Source organism: Panthera pardus, unplaced genomic scaffold, assembly GCF_024362965.1.
Source record: "Panthera pardus isolate Hobbes unplaced genomic scaffold, ASM2436296v1 HiC_scaffold_24, whole genome shotgun sequence".
Taxonomy (NCBI): domain Eukaryota; kingdom Metazoa; phylum Chordata; class Mammalia; order Carnivora; family Felidae; genus Panthera; species Panthera pardus.
Window position 1 is genome coordinate 46896578 of NW_026526810.1, and position 17055 is coordinate 46913632.

Below are 17055 nucleotides of genomic sequence, written 5' to 3' on the forward strand. Positions count from 1 at the left end.
TCCCGCGCCGAAAGTAACGGCTGGGGAGGGACGCGGGGCGGGGTTAGAGGGGGAAGTCCCGCCTTAGCCTCTCGGGTTGTGGGCGGTGTAGCCTCTCTGCTAGAGAGACAGGATCCCAGGGCAGTGAGGCCCGCTCGGTGAGGCTGAGCTTCACACCCTGCCGGCCGAGTTTCCTGCTTAAGTGGCACGCGGTTCTGGAAGTGTACTCTCAAGGTGTAGTTGCAGTGAGTTGTGAAAAATGCTGATCCCACGGGACACTTTTCCATTTTTCCAATTCCAAAAATATTTTAGTCCTGAGAGAACTTGGTTCTGTTACGTTTTTATGGCTATGTCAAGATGAGTACTTCGTGCGGTGCGTAGTAATGAAAGCTCTTAGAAACATTGTGTGTACCTTGATGGTTTGGTTCTCTTGAAAACTACACACCACTCTTTGTGTACTCTTCCATTTTGGAATTAACCATAATATGTGGGTGGATTATTAAACCACGTTTCCTTACGCCACCCCAAAGAAATTCCCAACCAATTGTGAGATTGAGAAACACAATGGCCAGATATTAAGCATTGTATTTATTGAGTACTTTGAATTTAGCATGTGAGAGGTAAAGGACAGAACCTTGCGCTAGACGAGCTTAGGACATCAAGTTAAAACCTGGGTAGTACAGAAAACACAATGTGACTAATAAATTGTAGTAATTTTACAAGAGCTCAGAATGGAGTGGTCAACAAAGGCTCATTGGTTGGACTTGAGTAAGGCCTTGAAGAATGATTATGGCTTAAGAGCAGTGCTTTTCAGGGGGAATGTGTGGGACCCATTGGTGGAAGTCCCATTTATAAGCAAGGAAATGTAGTGAGTCACAGCTACGTGTTTTTAAAATTTTTATTAATTTTTTTAAGTAAGTTCTAGGTCCAGTGTGGGACTTGAACTCATGACCCTGAGAGCTGTAGTTGCAGGCTCCCCTGACACAGCCAGCCAGGCACCCCAAAACTATACATTTAAAAAAATGAAATAGTATACTGTGGAAATGGCAGCACATGGCACTTGGTGAAGTATTATTTCATGGAGTTTTAAATTGCAGACAGTCCCTGGTATAACTTGGGATTTTTCGACCTTATAATGGTGTGAATTCAGTATGCATTCGGTAGAAACCAAACTTTGAGTTTTAACTTGATATTTTCCTGAGCTACCCATATGTCATATGAAATTCTCTTGTGGGCAGCCACATCAGCCAGGCCATCACAAGGGTTAACAATCACTACACTTACAACCATTCTGTTTGTCACTTTCAGTACAGTATTCAATTATATGGGATATTCGATACTTCATTATGAAATAGGCTTTGTGTTAGATGATTTTGCCCAGCTTTAGGCTAATGTAAGCATTCTAAGCACATTTACGGTAGCTAGTCTATGATGTTTGGTAGGTTGGGTGTATTAAATACATTTTCAACTTAACCATGGGTTTATCGAAACTTAACCCCATCATAAGAAAGACCTCTGTGTGGGTGCGTGCATTTATAAAATGTATGTCTTCTTGTGCATTTCTCTTTAAAAAGTTTGAAAGCCACTGCTTTAGGAGGAAAGATGAACTTCCTGGGTGAAAAAAGTTAACAATAGCAAAGTCTCCAAGCCAAGAATAAATAATTCATGCCTTTTTCTTCTTTAACTGCTTTAGTTCAGGTGCTCAGGTTAAAAAAAGCAAATGATACTGTTTATTCATTGAAGTGATGTGAGTATTGGGTTACTTGTGCTCTGTAATACATTAGTCCAAAACATGACTTAAAACAACTTTTTTATTGTGTTCATGGATTGTGTGTTCAGCACGGCACAGAGAGTCAGCTTTTCTCTGATAACTCAGCTCGGAAGTCTATGAATGCTAGCAGAAATCCTGTGTGTAAGACTCTCCATGTGGCCTGAACTTCCTCACAGTATGGCAGCTGCGTAATCAGACTTCTGAGGGCTCCACAGTCCAGCATTGCCATGAACAAGGCAGAAACTACATGTTCTTTTCTGACCCAGTATCAAAGAGTAACACAGTGTCACTTCTTACACATTATTTTGGTTATAAGTGTGTCTTAAAACCTGTCCAGATTATAGGAAAGGGGACATAGATAGATACCACTTCTCAAAAGATTGTCAAGGAAATTGTGGCCATTTTTTTTTAAACCACCATGATGAATTTACTACTGTCACAGAAAACCCCAACATTTCAGGGGTTTGATACAATAAATTTTTATTTCTCACAGGAAATTCAGATGTTACTAGTCAGATGAAACATTAGACTCAAGGATTCAGGTTGTTTCTTGTGTTCTTTTGTTTAATTTTTACTGGTTCTACTATCTCCTAAGACTTGAGTCCACAGCTCATCTGACAAGAAAGAAAGCATGTTGAATCATACCAAAAGTTTTAGAGGTCATCCCTAAAAACTGGCATATATCACTTTGCCCACATATCAAAGATCCCTCCCCCTCCCACTTTACTGCATGTGAGCTTGGGAACTGTAGAGAAACATACACATGTTGGTAAGCACTAACAGTTGACATATTCTAGGTTTTTCACCAAAGCCTGGTAGTTCCCAACCCCTGCATTCTATTCTCAGTTCTTTCAAAAGGAAAATTCTTTCAAGACTTTTTAATAATTCTTTCGTTATTTACTGCATATGTCATAATATATTACAGTGTTTTGATTTTTTCAATTTCAGACATTTTCCATTGACTTTCTTCTAAGGAAGTCAATGATAAAGCTCTTTTATAACACCACCCCCAGGTACAAGAACATTCCTTCTCTCTCTACCTGTACACGTTCTTATCCCCTCATCTCTCAATGTAGTAATATCTCAATTTTTGTTTAAATTCACATTTGTAAATATCATTCAACCCTGAGCCACATATGATCACGTTAACTTTTAATACAACCTTTTACTTTCTTTTGTTTAATAATAGCCAAATTGTTGTGTAGTTATTGGTAATCTGTTCTCAGACATTCTGCCAAAGTGGTAAAGCATTATAATCAAATATAGCAATTAAAATATTTCAATCTAGCAGATCATTTTTTCCTCCCATATACATTTTCCTTTCATTTTTTAAATTCATTTCTACTAAGGGTTTATTTTTTTCATCTTTTAAAAGACAAACTTTTGGTTTGTTGATTTCTCTGTTTTCATATTTTTATTTCATTGGTTTCTGCTCATACCTTTCATACCTTTTTCTATTTATTTAAAAAAATTTTTTAATGTTTATTTATTTTTGAGAGGGAGAGAGACAAAGTGTGAGGAGGGGAGGGGCAGAGAGAGACACAGAATGTGAAGCAGGCTTGAGGCTCTGAGCTGTCAGAACAGAGGTCGAAGCGGGGGCTCAAACCCACAGACCATGAGATTATGACCTGAGCCGAAGTTGGATGCTTAGCCAACTGAGCCACCCAGATGCCCCATCGACTGTGTTTTCTTTTGATTATAGGTCCCATTTTACTTCTTGTTTGTACATCTTCAATTGTTTTATTGTGTATTAGACATTATGTGGGAAAAATTATAGAGGATGAAGTATAATTTAGCACAAGCCTTTTTATCTCCTTGACATTCAAAGTGAGATACTGATCTTTTGATTCCTCCTAGACTTGAGTTGAACTTTACTTTTGCTTTAATTGGATTGAAGTTCACCTGTGTCTAACCCAACTTCCAACTTCCTTCTTCATAGCCAACTCTTATATCTTGTCAATATTCAATTGGGAGAAGTTGGAACTGATTTTTTTTTTTTTTACATTTTTACTTCACCTTTGAAGTCAACTCTGTCAGGGCCCCGAAGCCCAAGTAATGTTAAGAATGTGTTGGCCTCTTTAAGTCCTCTATCTTTCCATCCCCTCCTGGACTGCTGCTTTTTTGATAAAACTCAGAAGGGAGGCATAGGGTCTGGGAAGGGATTGTTTGTCTGAGTCATTTGTTTTTGTATTTAGGTGTCTTTCAGGCTCCAGTTTTTTCCTCCAGCTCATGCAGATGCTTAAGGTCCAGCTGATTTCTCTTCATCTCTGCAAAGTTCCTGCACCGTGGCAGACCAACAGTTCCCTCAATGGATGGTTAAAGATCACTGCCGGGTAAGGAAACTGACACAGCTTTATGCTCACTTATAAAGGGGATTTTTTTTTTTTTTTTAATTTCTGGTCATCCAGGCTTCCAGGTAGAAAGGCTTCATGGGCTTTCAATTGCACAGGCCCTCATGATTAGATGGACCCTACACTTGCTTTAATGGTCTGATATTACCATCTTAAAATTCTTAATAATTTTTGAACAAGGGTCTCTGCATTTTCCAAATTATGTAGCCGATACTGCTTACTAGCACCCACTACTCTTCACTAACCTCATAGAAAAGTGAGATTTTTATTTTGTCTGGGTTTCCCTTGTTGTTACCAGGGAAGCATAGGTGTTTTGCATCCTTCTACATTCTACTTAGAGCAGAAGTCCATTTAATTTATGCCTGCCTCTTTTTAACACTAACCTTAGAGAACTTTGGAATTTTATATTGAAATTAGCTGGAACTTGTGTGAGTTTTACTTCCTTAACTTGTTTTTCTAATTTTCTTTAATTGGAATGTACTATTTTCCAATACAAGTAGGTAAAGAAGTTATGTATATATGTGTGTATACATACACACACACACACACACACACACACACACACATACATGCACGCACAATGGAATATTATGCAGCCATAAAAAGGATGAGATATTGCCATTTACAACAATGCAGATGGACCTAAAGTGTAATAAAGTGAAATAAATTAGAGAAAGACAAATACGATATAATTTCAGTTATATGTGGAATCTAAAAAGCAAAACAAATGATTAAACAAAAGCAGAAAGAGAACTTTAAATACAGAGAACAAACTGATGGTTGCTGGAGTTAAAGGGATGTGCAAAATGGGTGAAGAAGAATGGGAGATACAGGCTTCCAGTTGTAGAATGAATAAGCTGCAGGAATAAAAGGTACAACATAGAGAATATAGTCAATGATGTTATAATAGTGTTGTATGGTGACAAATGGTAGCTGTACTTCAGGCGAGCACAGCGTAGAGTTGTTGAATCACCATGTTGTACACCTGAAACTAATGTAATGCGTGTCAACTCTTCTCAAGAAAAAGAAATGAAGAAATGAAGGAAGAAAGAAAAGAAAAGAGGAAAGAAAAGAAAAGGGGTGCCTGGGCCACTCAGTCGGTTAAGCGTCTGACTCTACTTCAGCTCAGGTCATGATCTCACAGTTTGTGAGTTCAAACCCCACATGAGGCTCTGTGCTAACAGTGTGGAGCCTGCTTGGGATTCTGCCTCTCTCTCTCTCTGCCCCTCCCCTGCTTGCTCTCTATGTCTCTCTCAAAATAAATTAAAAAAAAAGAATTTTTAAAACAGAAATATGGGGATTTTTTTAGTGCTTTGTACTAGAAGTGGTTTGATAGCCATTATAAGAAAAAGGCAACATTTAAGTTGTTCTAATTAGCTTCTTTATATTTCATACATTTCAAAATATACTGATAGCTTTCTTCTAGATGACTACTACATTCACTCTCTCTGAAGATATTGTATCCCTAACATTTTTTTTTGTCTCTAAGCATTCTGTGCGTACCATCTCTCTTATTTCTTACCCTTCTCAATCTAGAGTCCCATGTTTTCCATTAAATTTTTGTGACAGCTCAATGCAGCTTTGCTTCTGAACGCTTCTTTTTGTAACGATTGTCACATATACCTTTTATTTTGTTATTTATTATCTGTTATGTATTAGTTTATATTCACCATATTTCAAACAGTATTAGAGAATGAAATGTTCTCTTAAACCTCAAAAGTGTAGCTATTTTTACAAAACTATGGTGATTTTGTAATCTTTATCATTTTATATATGTGAAATATGTTATGGTAAATTAAAATGTGCTGCAATCTTTTCAGACATGCCATCATCAGACCATTAGGATATTGTATTAGGATATTCTGAATTCCTCTTATTTTTGCCTTCTTCTAATGGGTTTTTCATTCTCTAGAAATGGTCATATTATTGTTCTGAATAAATACCCATTTTTCTGATATCTATTTACTCATTTATTCATTAATTTATACACATTGCAAGTACTTATTGTGTACTAATCCTGAGTGAATCATCGTATGAAATTTTGACAATTCAGCAGTGACTTATACCATAGTTTCTATCCTCATATAGATACAAATCTACTATGTGTTACTGAAGAGAATCTTTTGGGGAACAAGGAGGACTTCCTAGAACAAGTGACTTTTAATTTGATATTTAAAATAAGATCAAGAAGGGATTGGACAGAGAAGGTTTGGAACAGGGAGCCTTCCAAGCAGAAGTAAGAATGTGTACAGTCTCTAAGGCAAAGAAGAACAAGATGTGGTCCTGATTAAAATTAATTTGTCTAGTGAAAGAATATGTTTTCAACTTATGAGGAAACTACTAATAAAATCGGACTATTACTTATTACATGGAAATATCCAAACATTTAAGTTACTTTCACCATGTCACTAGTGTGGCCTTTTATTAAATACTTCATCAGCAAGAGAGGCAAGTTAATATATTTTTGGCTTTGGATTTATTGTAGACACCATCCAACATAGCCCAAAATATCTTGGAACTCTTGTAGGAATTTGAAATTAGGACATTCAACAGGATTAGTGTGGAGTTTTTTTCCCTAGAAGCAATATATAAGAAGGAAGCCTTTTACAGAATTTGGTTTGGAGGCTCAGAATTTAAACATTGATCTCTGTTCCTTTTCAAAGTGCAGGGACTTTACAAAGTGAATATTTTACAGTGCCTTATGGCTCTGAAAATTATTACTTAAGTCCAGGAGCATCATTTATTTAAGCAAATTATGTGTAAACATCATAAACAGTGTTAATTTATGTTGAGTTTGTTAGTTAGCAATATTTACATTAATTAGCAATGTTGATTTTACTTCATTAGAAAATGCATAAACCTCCAATGAACATTGAAGAATTCTTAAAGTTTCAAAATTGGGTAAGTAGTACATCTATTTCATGTGCCATTACATCTTTTAAAACATCAGTTGTGAAGATATGGAAGGCTTAAGAAAAGACTGAGAATAGAAATTCAAAAAAACTACATTTCAATATGGGAAATACTTATAAATATTTATCTCCTTTCAGTAGGCTCTATCTTGTAGCCTTGTCAATATTCTATTCTCTTTTTGACTTTGAGAAAATTTTAGATCTGTATCCCATCAGAAGGATGATACAAACGTTTCTATATAATTTTGCTAATATGTTTGTTTTGAACATTTACACCTTAAAGAATATCTGATAATTATTCGTACTTCCCTCATTTATCCATGTACCACAGTTTAGACTCACAGGTAATTTGCAGGGGTGGTGTATCAGTTTCTTTGAATGTTGAATCAGGGTGAAATATTCAAAACTGTGTTTTCATGTTGAAAGCTCCTGTTTCCATTGTTAACATTTAAGTACTGACTTCTGGAGTTATTGGGCTTGCTACAAGTTTTCCCTTGGGTCTGTTTACTCGTGAGTCTGAAAATCAGGTTTGTTTTGCATTGGAGAGTGTCAAGGACTAGGATAAAGATGTTAGTGTGGAAAACAGAGAGAAAGGAGACTTTTTAAAATGAGGTGTGTACATACTTTGAGTAATTTGGACTGAATAATTTGTACCTATTTATAAACAGAATTTGCTATACTAAATTTGCAACTAAACTGTTGAGAATAGAATTGCAAAAATACCTATATTTTTAACATCTATTTTCAATTCATTGTTTAAATAAGTTTTTTTTAAAATGTCTTAGAAAATCACTGAATTCCCTTTAGGAGCAAATAGAATATGAAGATATTCCTAGTTTCCAAGAGTTTATTTCAGTCACTGTAGCAGAGCCAAATATTTTAAACTATTATTAGCACAAACTTTTTGCAACTACAGTAAAACCTTGGTTTGCAAGCATAATTCACCCTGAAAACGTGCTTATAATCCAAAGCACTTGTATATCAGAGCAAATTTTGCCATAAGAAATAATGGAAACTCAGATGATTCTTTCCACAACCTGAAATACTCATATAAAAATGATTACAATACTGTAATATAATACAAGATAATAAAAAATACAAAGTATAAAGAAAAATAAGCAAATTAACCTGCACTTACCTTAGAAAACCTTTGTGGCTAGTGTAAGGGAGACAAGAGAGGAGGGTTATTGTGTAGGACAGCCTTCACTATCACTAACGGAATCACTGCTATCTATTGTCTCAGTGGCATCTTTTTCTTTTTGTGCAACTTTAACAAGGAACCTATCCAACGACACTTGATTTTGTCTCCTTTTGAGGATTTTGCAGAAATGTGACATTGCATTGTCATTAAACAGATTCATCACTTGCACTGCTACAACCTTATTTGGCTGGTGCTTTTCTACAAAATTTTGCACTGTTTCCCACATTTACACATCTCCCTAATCTCATTTGAAGTGAGGGATTCCTCCACCTGTTTCTCCTCTTCCTCTGCAGCCGAGATGCAGATGTAGACTTCTAAAATTGTGCAACTTCAGCTACTCATGTACCTTGTTCATACTTCTCCATGATTTCCTTAATTTATACTGGAATCACCTCCTTCTTACCACCTTTCTTTTCAACCTTTTTCTGTACAAGGGCCATTGTATACACTTGCACGGGTGTTGACTATAGTACAGTATTGAATTCTTCTCATATACTGAATTCAATGTAAGAGGCAATAAGGCAGAGGAAAGGATCTATATCTGCAGGCAGCCTGACCTAGAAAGAAGCAAAGCATTCCTAAGCTTACTTTTGTATGGAAAAGCAAAGGACTGTCCAAAGGTGCTTTGAAGTGACAAAAATATACTAGTGCCAGTTGTGGGCACCTTCCAACATTCTGAAAAATCACTGATTTCTGCCAGATACCACAACCTGAGACTGAGCAATCCAAGCATGGGAGACAATCACCCACAATTCCACAGTGAGAGAGAGAGAGAGAGAGAAAGAAAGAGAGAGAGATGGAAGAACCATAGGCTCAGTTGTGATCATGTGACGTTCGGGGTCATGTACTACTCATATTGCAAGACATCGCTCATTTATCAAGTTAAAATTTATTAGAAATGTTTGCTCATCTTGTGGAACACTCACAGAACAAGTTACTCACAAGCCAAGGTTTTACTGTATTTCGATTTAAATAATGATGGAAACGTGCTATAGCCTAATCACAATGTTTGGGGTCTTTTTAATGCCAAGGGAGAAAGGATTATAGTTAAACCAAAATCAGCAAATAATTATGGAGATATTTGGACTATACCATCATATATGCTTAAAGATCTATGATTTCAGATGAAAATTTCTAATTACTTGAGTTGGAAAATGCATAATCACTCTGCTTAAATTAAGAATAATGCTAATCAGGGGTGCCTGGGTGGCTCAGTCGGTTAAGCGTCCGACTTCGGGTCAGGTCATGATCTCACAGTTTGTGAGTTCAAGCCCCGCATTGGACTCTGTGCTGACAGTTCAGAGCCTGGAGCCTGCTTTGGATTTTGTGTCTCCTTCTATCTCTGGCCTTCCCCCACTTGTGTTCTGTCTCTCTCTATCTCTCAAAAATAAATAAATGTAAAAAAAAAAAAAAAAAATACTAATCAAATCAAGATGACAGGTTTATGCCAGCCCTTTACCAAAGATAGAATAAAATAAAAATCAAAGCAAATGTTTTATTAATGGCATGTAAGAAGCACTGTCCTTGTATCCAAAGGCCAGCGTTTATATTGATAGCTTTCAATTTTTATCATATGGCATTTGATAAAGTAACGTATATCTATTTGTACTGTTTTATCACTTATGGATTTATCTGTAAAGTTGTTCTTGTTGTCTCGATTTCCCAACCAAATACTTGTAATCTGTAGTTATTTTTTTTCAAGACATGACTATGTCTATGCATTGCCATACTATTGAATATTTGAAAGCATCCAGGAATAAAATGACTGGATATTTAATTTCTTATTTGCTGGACAAAACTTTTGTCTTATAGGCAATCATAAGAAAGTAATAACTTCCTCAAATTCATTTAAGAAATATTTTTGAGTGCCTATTACAATTAGAATATACTAGTGAATAAAAAGAGGCAAAGATCCCTGCCTTCATGGAACTGCTTTTTTTTTTTTAGAATTGAAGCATATGATAAACAAGCAAATGAATAAAACAAAACAGAAATTAAAATATATTCTAAACTGCTTATGGCCTCCTGGAAAGCCTATCTATTAATTTCCCTCTAAAATATAAAAGCAAAGGTGTGTATCTGCATAGTGGTGTAGTGGTTAAGGACAGAGACTCTGGTGTCAGATTGCCTGTGTTCAGATCCCAGCTCCACTCCTAGCTAGCAGCAGACCAGTACCTGGAACCTACATGTTAGCTGTTAGTTTCTCATGTCTTATCACTTATCTTTCATCACATCATCTAAAGATGTCTCATTTTGGCCGATTCCTACCATTTTTATTTTTCTTTTGTAATTTTAATATTTTGTACCTTCTACTCCTGTCTTTCCCCTCTTCCTATTTCTTGTTCTAGTTCTGTGTACTTTTTTTTACCTTCGGTCATTTCTCATTTATCTATTTGATCAATTCCCACATTCTCTTCCTGCTTCTTTCCCCTTTACTCCATCACCATTCTGTTTCTATTTTTATTTTTATAAAAATATTTTTGTATTCTGTTTTTATAACAGCCTCTTGTTCCACTAGTGTTGCATTACTATCAATTCTTTGACTTATCCTGTTCATTCATTCATTAATGATTTTTATTCACTACCTACCAGATGCCAGGTATCGTTCTGGACCCTGGAAATACAACAATGAACAAAAAACAGAATACTCCTTGCCATCATGGAATTTACATCCCCCTCCTTCTGCACTGTTTCCCTTTAGTGTTACACTTTTTTAGTCCTTTTCAGTTCTTTAGGTACTCAAGAGTTGGTTTGAATTCTTTCCTTATTTACACATCACATTTGATCTTCACTGATGTTTATTTCTTACTCTGCGTCCTGTTTTTCTGCTTTCATGTGACTTTTATTTAGGAGTACTTTATGTCTGTATCAATTTTCATTAACAAGTCTGCTACACTTATAATCCATACCTAGAGGATACTCAGATCCCTACTGTGATTTTTCTCAGAAGATCAAAGGTACTTTATGATGGAATAATTATTTCAATCCCATTGTCTTTCTTTAGGGAACAACCTATTTATTTATCTGTTTGTCTGTTTATTCATCCATCCATCCATTCATTCTTTTTTTAAAGCTTAAGGAAAGAAGAGTTAAAAGTCAATTCTTCTAACCCTGGTCATTCTTCATATTTTTTACTCATTTTTGGAAACCTCAGCACTTTTTTTTAGGGCTTAGGACATGGGTGAAGAACTAATCATATGTTCAGTAAACAAAATCTCTTTTCAAACTTCAAGAGAGCCCTTCTGTCTAGCTACTAGGCTCCATCTCTAGTTGTGTATGTCATATTCTGTGCCTCTGCCACTGCCAAAGTTTAATTGCAGTAACTAAACATATCAAGCACATAGCCGATTCTTGCTTCACTGACCTTTTAAATAAGATAAATGTCTTCCTGAAGTTATCACTGAAGACTATAGTGCTATAATGGAGAATTTAACTCTTTAGGGAACAGAAATTTCCAGTCCAATTCTTTTGTCTCTTTGGAATTGGAATACATTTGTTTTTAAATTAATATAATCACTGTGGACTCCGGATGCTTAAACCCTAGTAGTGTTGATTTTCTCTCTGCCAGTAACGACATCATTTTTGCCTGGCTGCTCTTCTGCCTGTTGGCTGCTAGTTGACTCCAGTTTACCTTCCCTAGGACTGGCCACAAAATTTACTTTCAGATGATACTCTATTCAAGGAGCAGGTGGTTGAAGGAAAAATAGAAAGGAATAATAAATGAAAGTATGAAGGAAATAATGATAGGAATATGAAAGGAATAATAAATGAAAGTATGAAAAATGAAATGAAAGAGGGGGAAAGGCAAGTATGATCTGCCACAGGATCACCGTCTGGTATCCATTTAATCATGCAGCCACGAAGAAGCCAGTGAAAAATCAGGGCTTAGTTATGCATCACCTTACTCATGTTAATGTCTTTGGGACATCAGTCAATCCCCTGATTACCTTGGGAAAGTACAGAAGACAGAATCTTATATCAGGCTTATAGGATTACGGAATACTTTATTCACCTCATAATATACTTCAATATCTTGGGAACAAGGATTGTGATATCTCAAGTCTGGCATAAGGATACATTTTTCATTAAGGTTTGTGTATATTGTAAAATCTGGCAAATGCATTTCCATTTTAGTCTCTCCTCTCTCCCAAATCTCCCCTAACAATAGCAACACATGACCCCTAGGGACTGTGTTTTCAAATGTGGCTGTCATTCTGCCTTGACAATGTTTGTTTCCAAGAATTGCATCCTGTGATTATATCTTATTCTTCCAAAGTCTTTGTACTTTTTGATACATAAGACCCAAATTTTAATGCAGGAAACTTCTCCAGGTGGTTGTGTCTTGTTTAAGATACAATATGTAGGAGTTGAGAGATGGCACTTAGGTATCTAAGTGTATTCTTTTTTCTAAAATGGTAGAGGGACATAGATACCTGTAGGAAAGTTTTCTAGAGTTAGAAGCTAGATATTATTCAAGTACTTGCTATTATTAGAGAGCATAATTTATAAATAAGACATGTATGATGGGTTCAGAAAGTCTTTAAAGGAAGAAAAAGGCAAGTGGATTAGACCAAGCTATTCAAAATTTTAAATAATTCCTGATCTGCAGACTTCATATTTATTCCCATTTAGCTAAATTCCCAGAATATCTCACCCAAATTCCATTCAAGAGTTTATTCTCTGCAGATTTTCTACCATTGCAAAAAACATTCATTTACTCATACACCTTTCTTAATGTAGGCCAACTTTTTTTGTTTTGCTATTAGTTGATTATAATTAAAAGATAATCTTGTATTTAGATTTGCAAATATTATTATGAAACTCCTTCCTTTCCCTTCATTTCCCTTTCTCTTCTTCCCTTACTCTCTTTCCTTTCCTGAGCAATTTAGTCCTGAAGCCACTTTGGGACCCAAACAAGGCAGATGTCCATATTGGCACTGGGGAGGAGGATGTACTGTGATGGCCCTGGGAAAGCTATCTGAATTCAACCATGGTGAGGAGGGTATACATGTGATGCCTAAGGTCCAAGGGAGTGAGATGATATCCACCTGTGGCTGGGGATGAGGAGTTTTTCCAGGGATGTATGGAAGTAGGCTGTGGCTTGGTATGAGAAGTCAGAGCTCAGGTAGGGGTAAGGAAGGTATCCCTGAAGAATTGGCAGCCTGGCATTGGACGTCAGAGTCTAAACAGGATGAAAAGGGCATCTACATAGAAAAGAAGCTCCCAGTGAGAGGAGAGATTGGTTACCTGAAAAGATCGATCAAATAAGTACATATACCAAGGTTAATGGCAACTAGATTTTTCACTGTTGGAGGTGGTAATTGTACTATGGAAAGAAAGAAAACTAGAATGTTTGGAATTGGAATTCCAGGTTTCACTGTGAACTCATGGTTTTAAATACAGTAGAACCTTGGTTTGTGAGCATAATTCATTCCAGAAACATGCTTGTAATCCAAAGCACTTGTATATCAAAGCAAATTTCCCCATAAGAAATAATGGAAACTCAGATGATTCATTCCACAACACAAAAATATTTATATAAAAGTGATTACAATACTGTAATATAATACAAAATAATAAAGAAAATACAAATGTAAAGAAAAATAAATGAATTAACCCGCACTTAACTTTGAAAACCTTCCTGGCTGGTGTGAGGGAGAGAGAGGAGGGTTATTGTGTAGAACAACTTTCTCTATTACTGATGGAATCACTGCTACCTACTGACTCAATGGAATCTTTTTCTGCATGGGGGCCATTGTGTATGCTCGCACAAATGTTGACTGCAGTACAATATTAATAAACTCTTATTATATACTATATTTAATGTAACTGGTAATAAGGCAGCAGAGGAAAGGGTCTATATTCTATATGTGGAGGCAGCCTGACCTAGAAAGAAGCAAAGAATTCCTAACCTTACTCTTGTATGGAAAAGCAAAGGATTGTCCATAGGTGCTTTGAAGTGACAAAAAATACATGAGTGCCAGTTGTGGGCACCTTCCAACATTCTGAAAAATCAATGATTTCTGCCAAACACCGCAGCTTGGGACTGAGCATCAAAGCTCAGGAGACGATCACCTACAATCAGTGAGACAGAGAGAGAGAGAGAAGAACCATTGGCTCACTTGTGACCATGTGACTTTCAGGGTCATGTACTACTCGTATTGTAAGGCATCACTTGTTTATCAAGTTAAAATTTATTAGAAATTTTTGCTCATCTTGTGGAACACTCACAAAACAAGCTACTCGTAATCCAAGGTTTTATGGTACAAAGAGATCAAAAAAAGACTGGGGAATTTGTAGACTGAAGGAGACTAAAGACTTATGAAGCCTAAATGTAATACATGACACTGAACTAGATCCTTTTGCTATAAACAGCATTATTGGTTCAGTTGATAAGACTTGCACAGAGTCTGAGAATTAGGTAGGAATAATGTATGACTGCCAATTTCCTGAACTGATGGTTATATTTTGATTATCTAGGAGAATGTTTTTGTTTTTAGTAAATACACACTAATGTATTCGAGGAAGATGGGGCATCAGTCAAGTAAGCAACTTATTTTCAAATGATTCAGGAAATAAATTTTTTTGGTAAAACATTTGAAACTTCTAATCTTTTTGATTGTTTCACAGTTTCAAAAAATGCATTTAATAAAAAATTATGCTGTGTTGTGCAATATTTTCAACACCTGAAACTAACATAACATTGTATGTTAATCATATTTCAGTAATATAAAAAAAGATAATGCAATGGAATTGTCTCAATTTTAGCTCATTGATTTTGAATTCTTTATTTAAATTCATCAAAAATGATTTAGGTTGTATTCATTCACATTTTTTGCAGGATTATTGGCCAAGGGAAATCCATTTTGGAGACAGTGATAAATGGTTACACACTGTAAAGAAAATAAAAGAAGATAGTTCATTTACGTCAATTTATACACATCTGTGGAGAACTGTCCCTCGAATACATGATGCACTCATTACCATGGAGTCAAGATTAAGGGAATGTTCAATTCTTTTGAAAAACCATGCCTCTAAAATATTTGAGTGGAACAGCATAATTTATGAGACAAGTAAACTTTATTTCTTTATAATGGTAAAGTAATGGTCACTTTTGTGTGTCTGCATGTCTGTCTCTGTGTGTGCATTCTCATAAAGAATGAAATCCTAAGGTGTAAAATATCTAAAAACATAAAATTTATTTTATTTTAAAACTTCTTCATTTCAACATAGTTCAGTCAAGATTTTTAGTTGAACATGAACATGTGGATTTAATGGAAGTGTTGTTAGAACAAAGCGTAAAATAGTTGTGAACTTTGTTAAGCTAGAGTGGAGGTAGCAGAATAACAAGAAAACAGGGTTGCATCAACTCTGTGTTGGTACCAGAGACAAGCAAGGCAGCAAGGGTCAAAACATAAGAACAAAAACACCTAAAACCCAAAGTAAGGTGAGCTACATGAGCTGGGTTAGCTTGTAGGAAGTGTTCAGCATTCAGTAGTGAAAAACTACAGACTGAATGAAGAGCATATCTGCTAGTAATGATTGTTTTTACCTTTTTTCAGTATTTATATAATACTTTTTTATCTAGTTGTATTTCTTAATGCTTAGAGAGTAGCTTTAGGTACTAATGGTGATTCTTGTATTATTCTTTATTTAGTGGGCAAACTTTTCATAATACAATCCTTAAAAATGATAATATTGGTTTACTTACAAAGTCTTTTCTGTGTGTTAAATATATTTAATTAGTTATATTAGATATTTGACCTCCTTTTTTACATCTTGATTTGTCAAATTCTGACAATGTGTTTAATATACTATTAAATACACTACTGTTTTAGTTTAAATTTTCTTACTGAGGGGCGCCTGGGTGGTGCAGTCAGTTAAGCGTCCGACTTCAGCCAGGTCACGATCTCGCGGTCCGTGAGTTCGAGCCCCGCGTCAGGCTCTGGGCTGATGGCTCGGAGCCTGGAGCCTGTTTCCGATTCTGTGTCTCCCTCCCTCTCTGCCCCTCTCCCATTCATGCTCTGTCTCTCTCTGTCCCAAAAAAAAAAAAAAAAAAAAAAAAAGTTGAAAAAAAAAATTTTCTTACTGAATTTTTCATCATTTTTAGTGTTAAAAGTGTTTTTAAATTATATAAGCTATATATATAGCTTGTATGTGTGTCTGTAATAGAGGGAGGTATAGAGAGAGAGTGAGCACAGGGGTACATTTTCAAAAAATATTTTATATTTTATGTATATTTTATATATACTCATTGTCCTCAATATGTAAATGTCTGAGCTTCAACTCAGGTCTAGGTTACCTGACTTCAAAGTAGTCCCCCATAATCTTTCACTGGGCCTTGCTCCAAAGTACTGTACTTTATTGAATTTAAGGTGACCATGAAATAACCAAATGTAAGTAGCTAAGCTATTTGAAAAACATGGGCTTATTCAGTGGGAAAGAACTGAGATAAAACTTTAGATTTAGGAGGAAGTACCAAAGACAAATTAGTTAGAACATGACATTTCTAAAAAAAGGAAACCTAATACAGTATTTGTACATTCAACTAAGGGTATGTGTGTCTAGCATTATGCTTATCAAAATAGCTAGTTGATCTCATTAAATAGTTTAATATGTAATTTCTTTAAAGTATTTAAATTTTATCTAATCATTCTTTTAAAGGTTCTAAAAGAAAATTGGAAAGATACAAGGCATTTCTAAGGAAGCACCATAAGAGAAAGAAGATAATGGTATGGATTTGTTTTCATCTTCCTTGAAAAATTATATTTTCACAGAAAATATAATTACTATAATTTCCTAGATAAGCACAGATAGCATTTTTAACATTTCCCTTTAGTC

General features: G+C 35.5%; 1 protein-coding gene across 7 annotated transcripts in view; it reads left to right on the top strand.

Annotated features, from left to right (window-relative positions):
- Nucleotides 1-35: 35 nt before the first annotated feature.
- Nucleotides 36-17055, top strand: part of FAM227B (family with sequence similarity 227 member B) — a 195121-nt gene continuing 178101 nt past the window's right edge. For 3 of the 7 annotated variants that reach the window (XM_053889079.1, XM_053889081.1, XM_053889082.1), the window contains exons 1-5: nucleotides 40-224; nucleotides 3946-4083; nucleotides 6949-7002; nucleotides 15056-15287; nucleotides 16879-16946. In XM_053889079.1, the coding sequence (XP_053745054.1) occupies nucleotides 4063-4083; nucleotides 6949-7002; nucleotides 15056-15287; nucleotides 16879-16946 (375 nt within the window). In that variant the 5' untranslated portion in view covers nucleotides 40-224; nucleotides 3946-4062. Of the gene's footprint in view, nucleotides 225-3945; nucleotides 4084-6948; nucleotides 7003-15055; nucleotides 15288-16878; nucleotides 16947-17055 lie in introns of all 7 variants that reach the window. The other 4 variants (XR_002078047.2, XM_019442163.2, XM_019442162.2 and 1 more) reach the window with 3 other exon arrangements.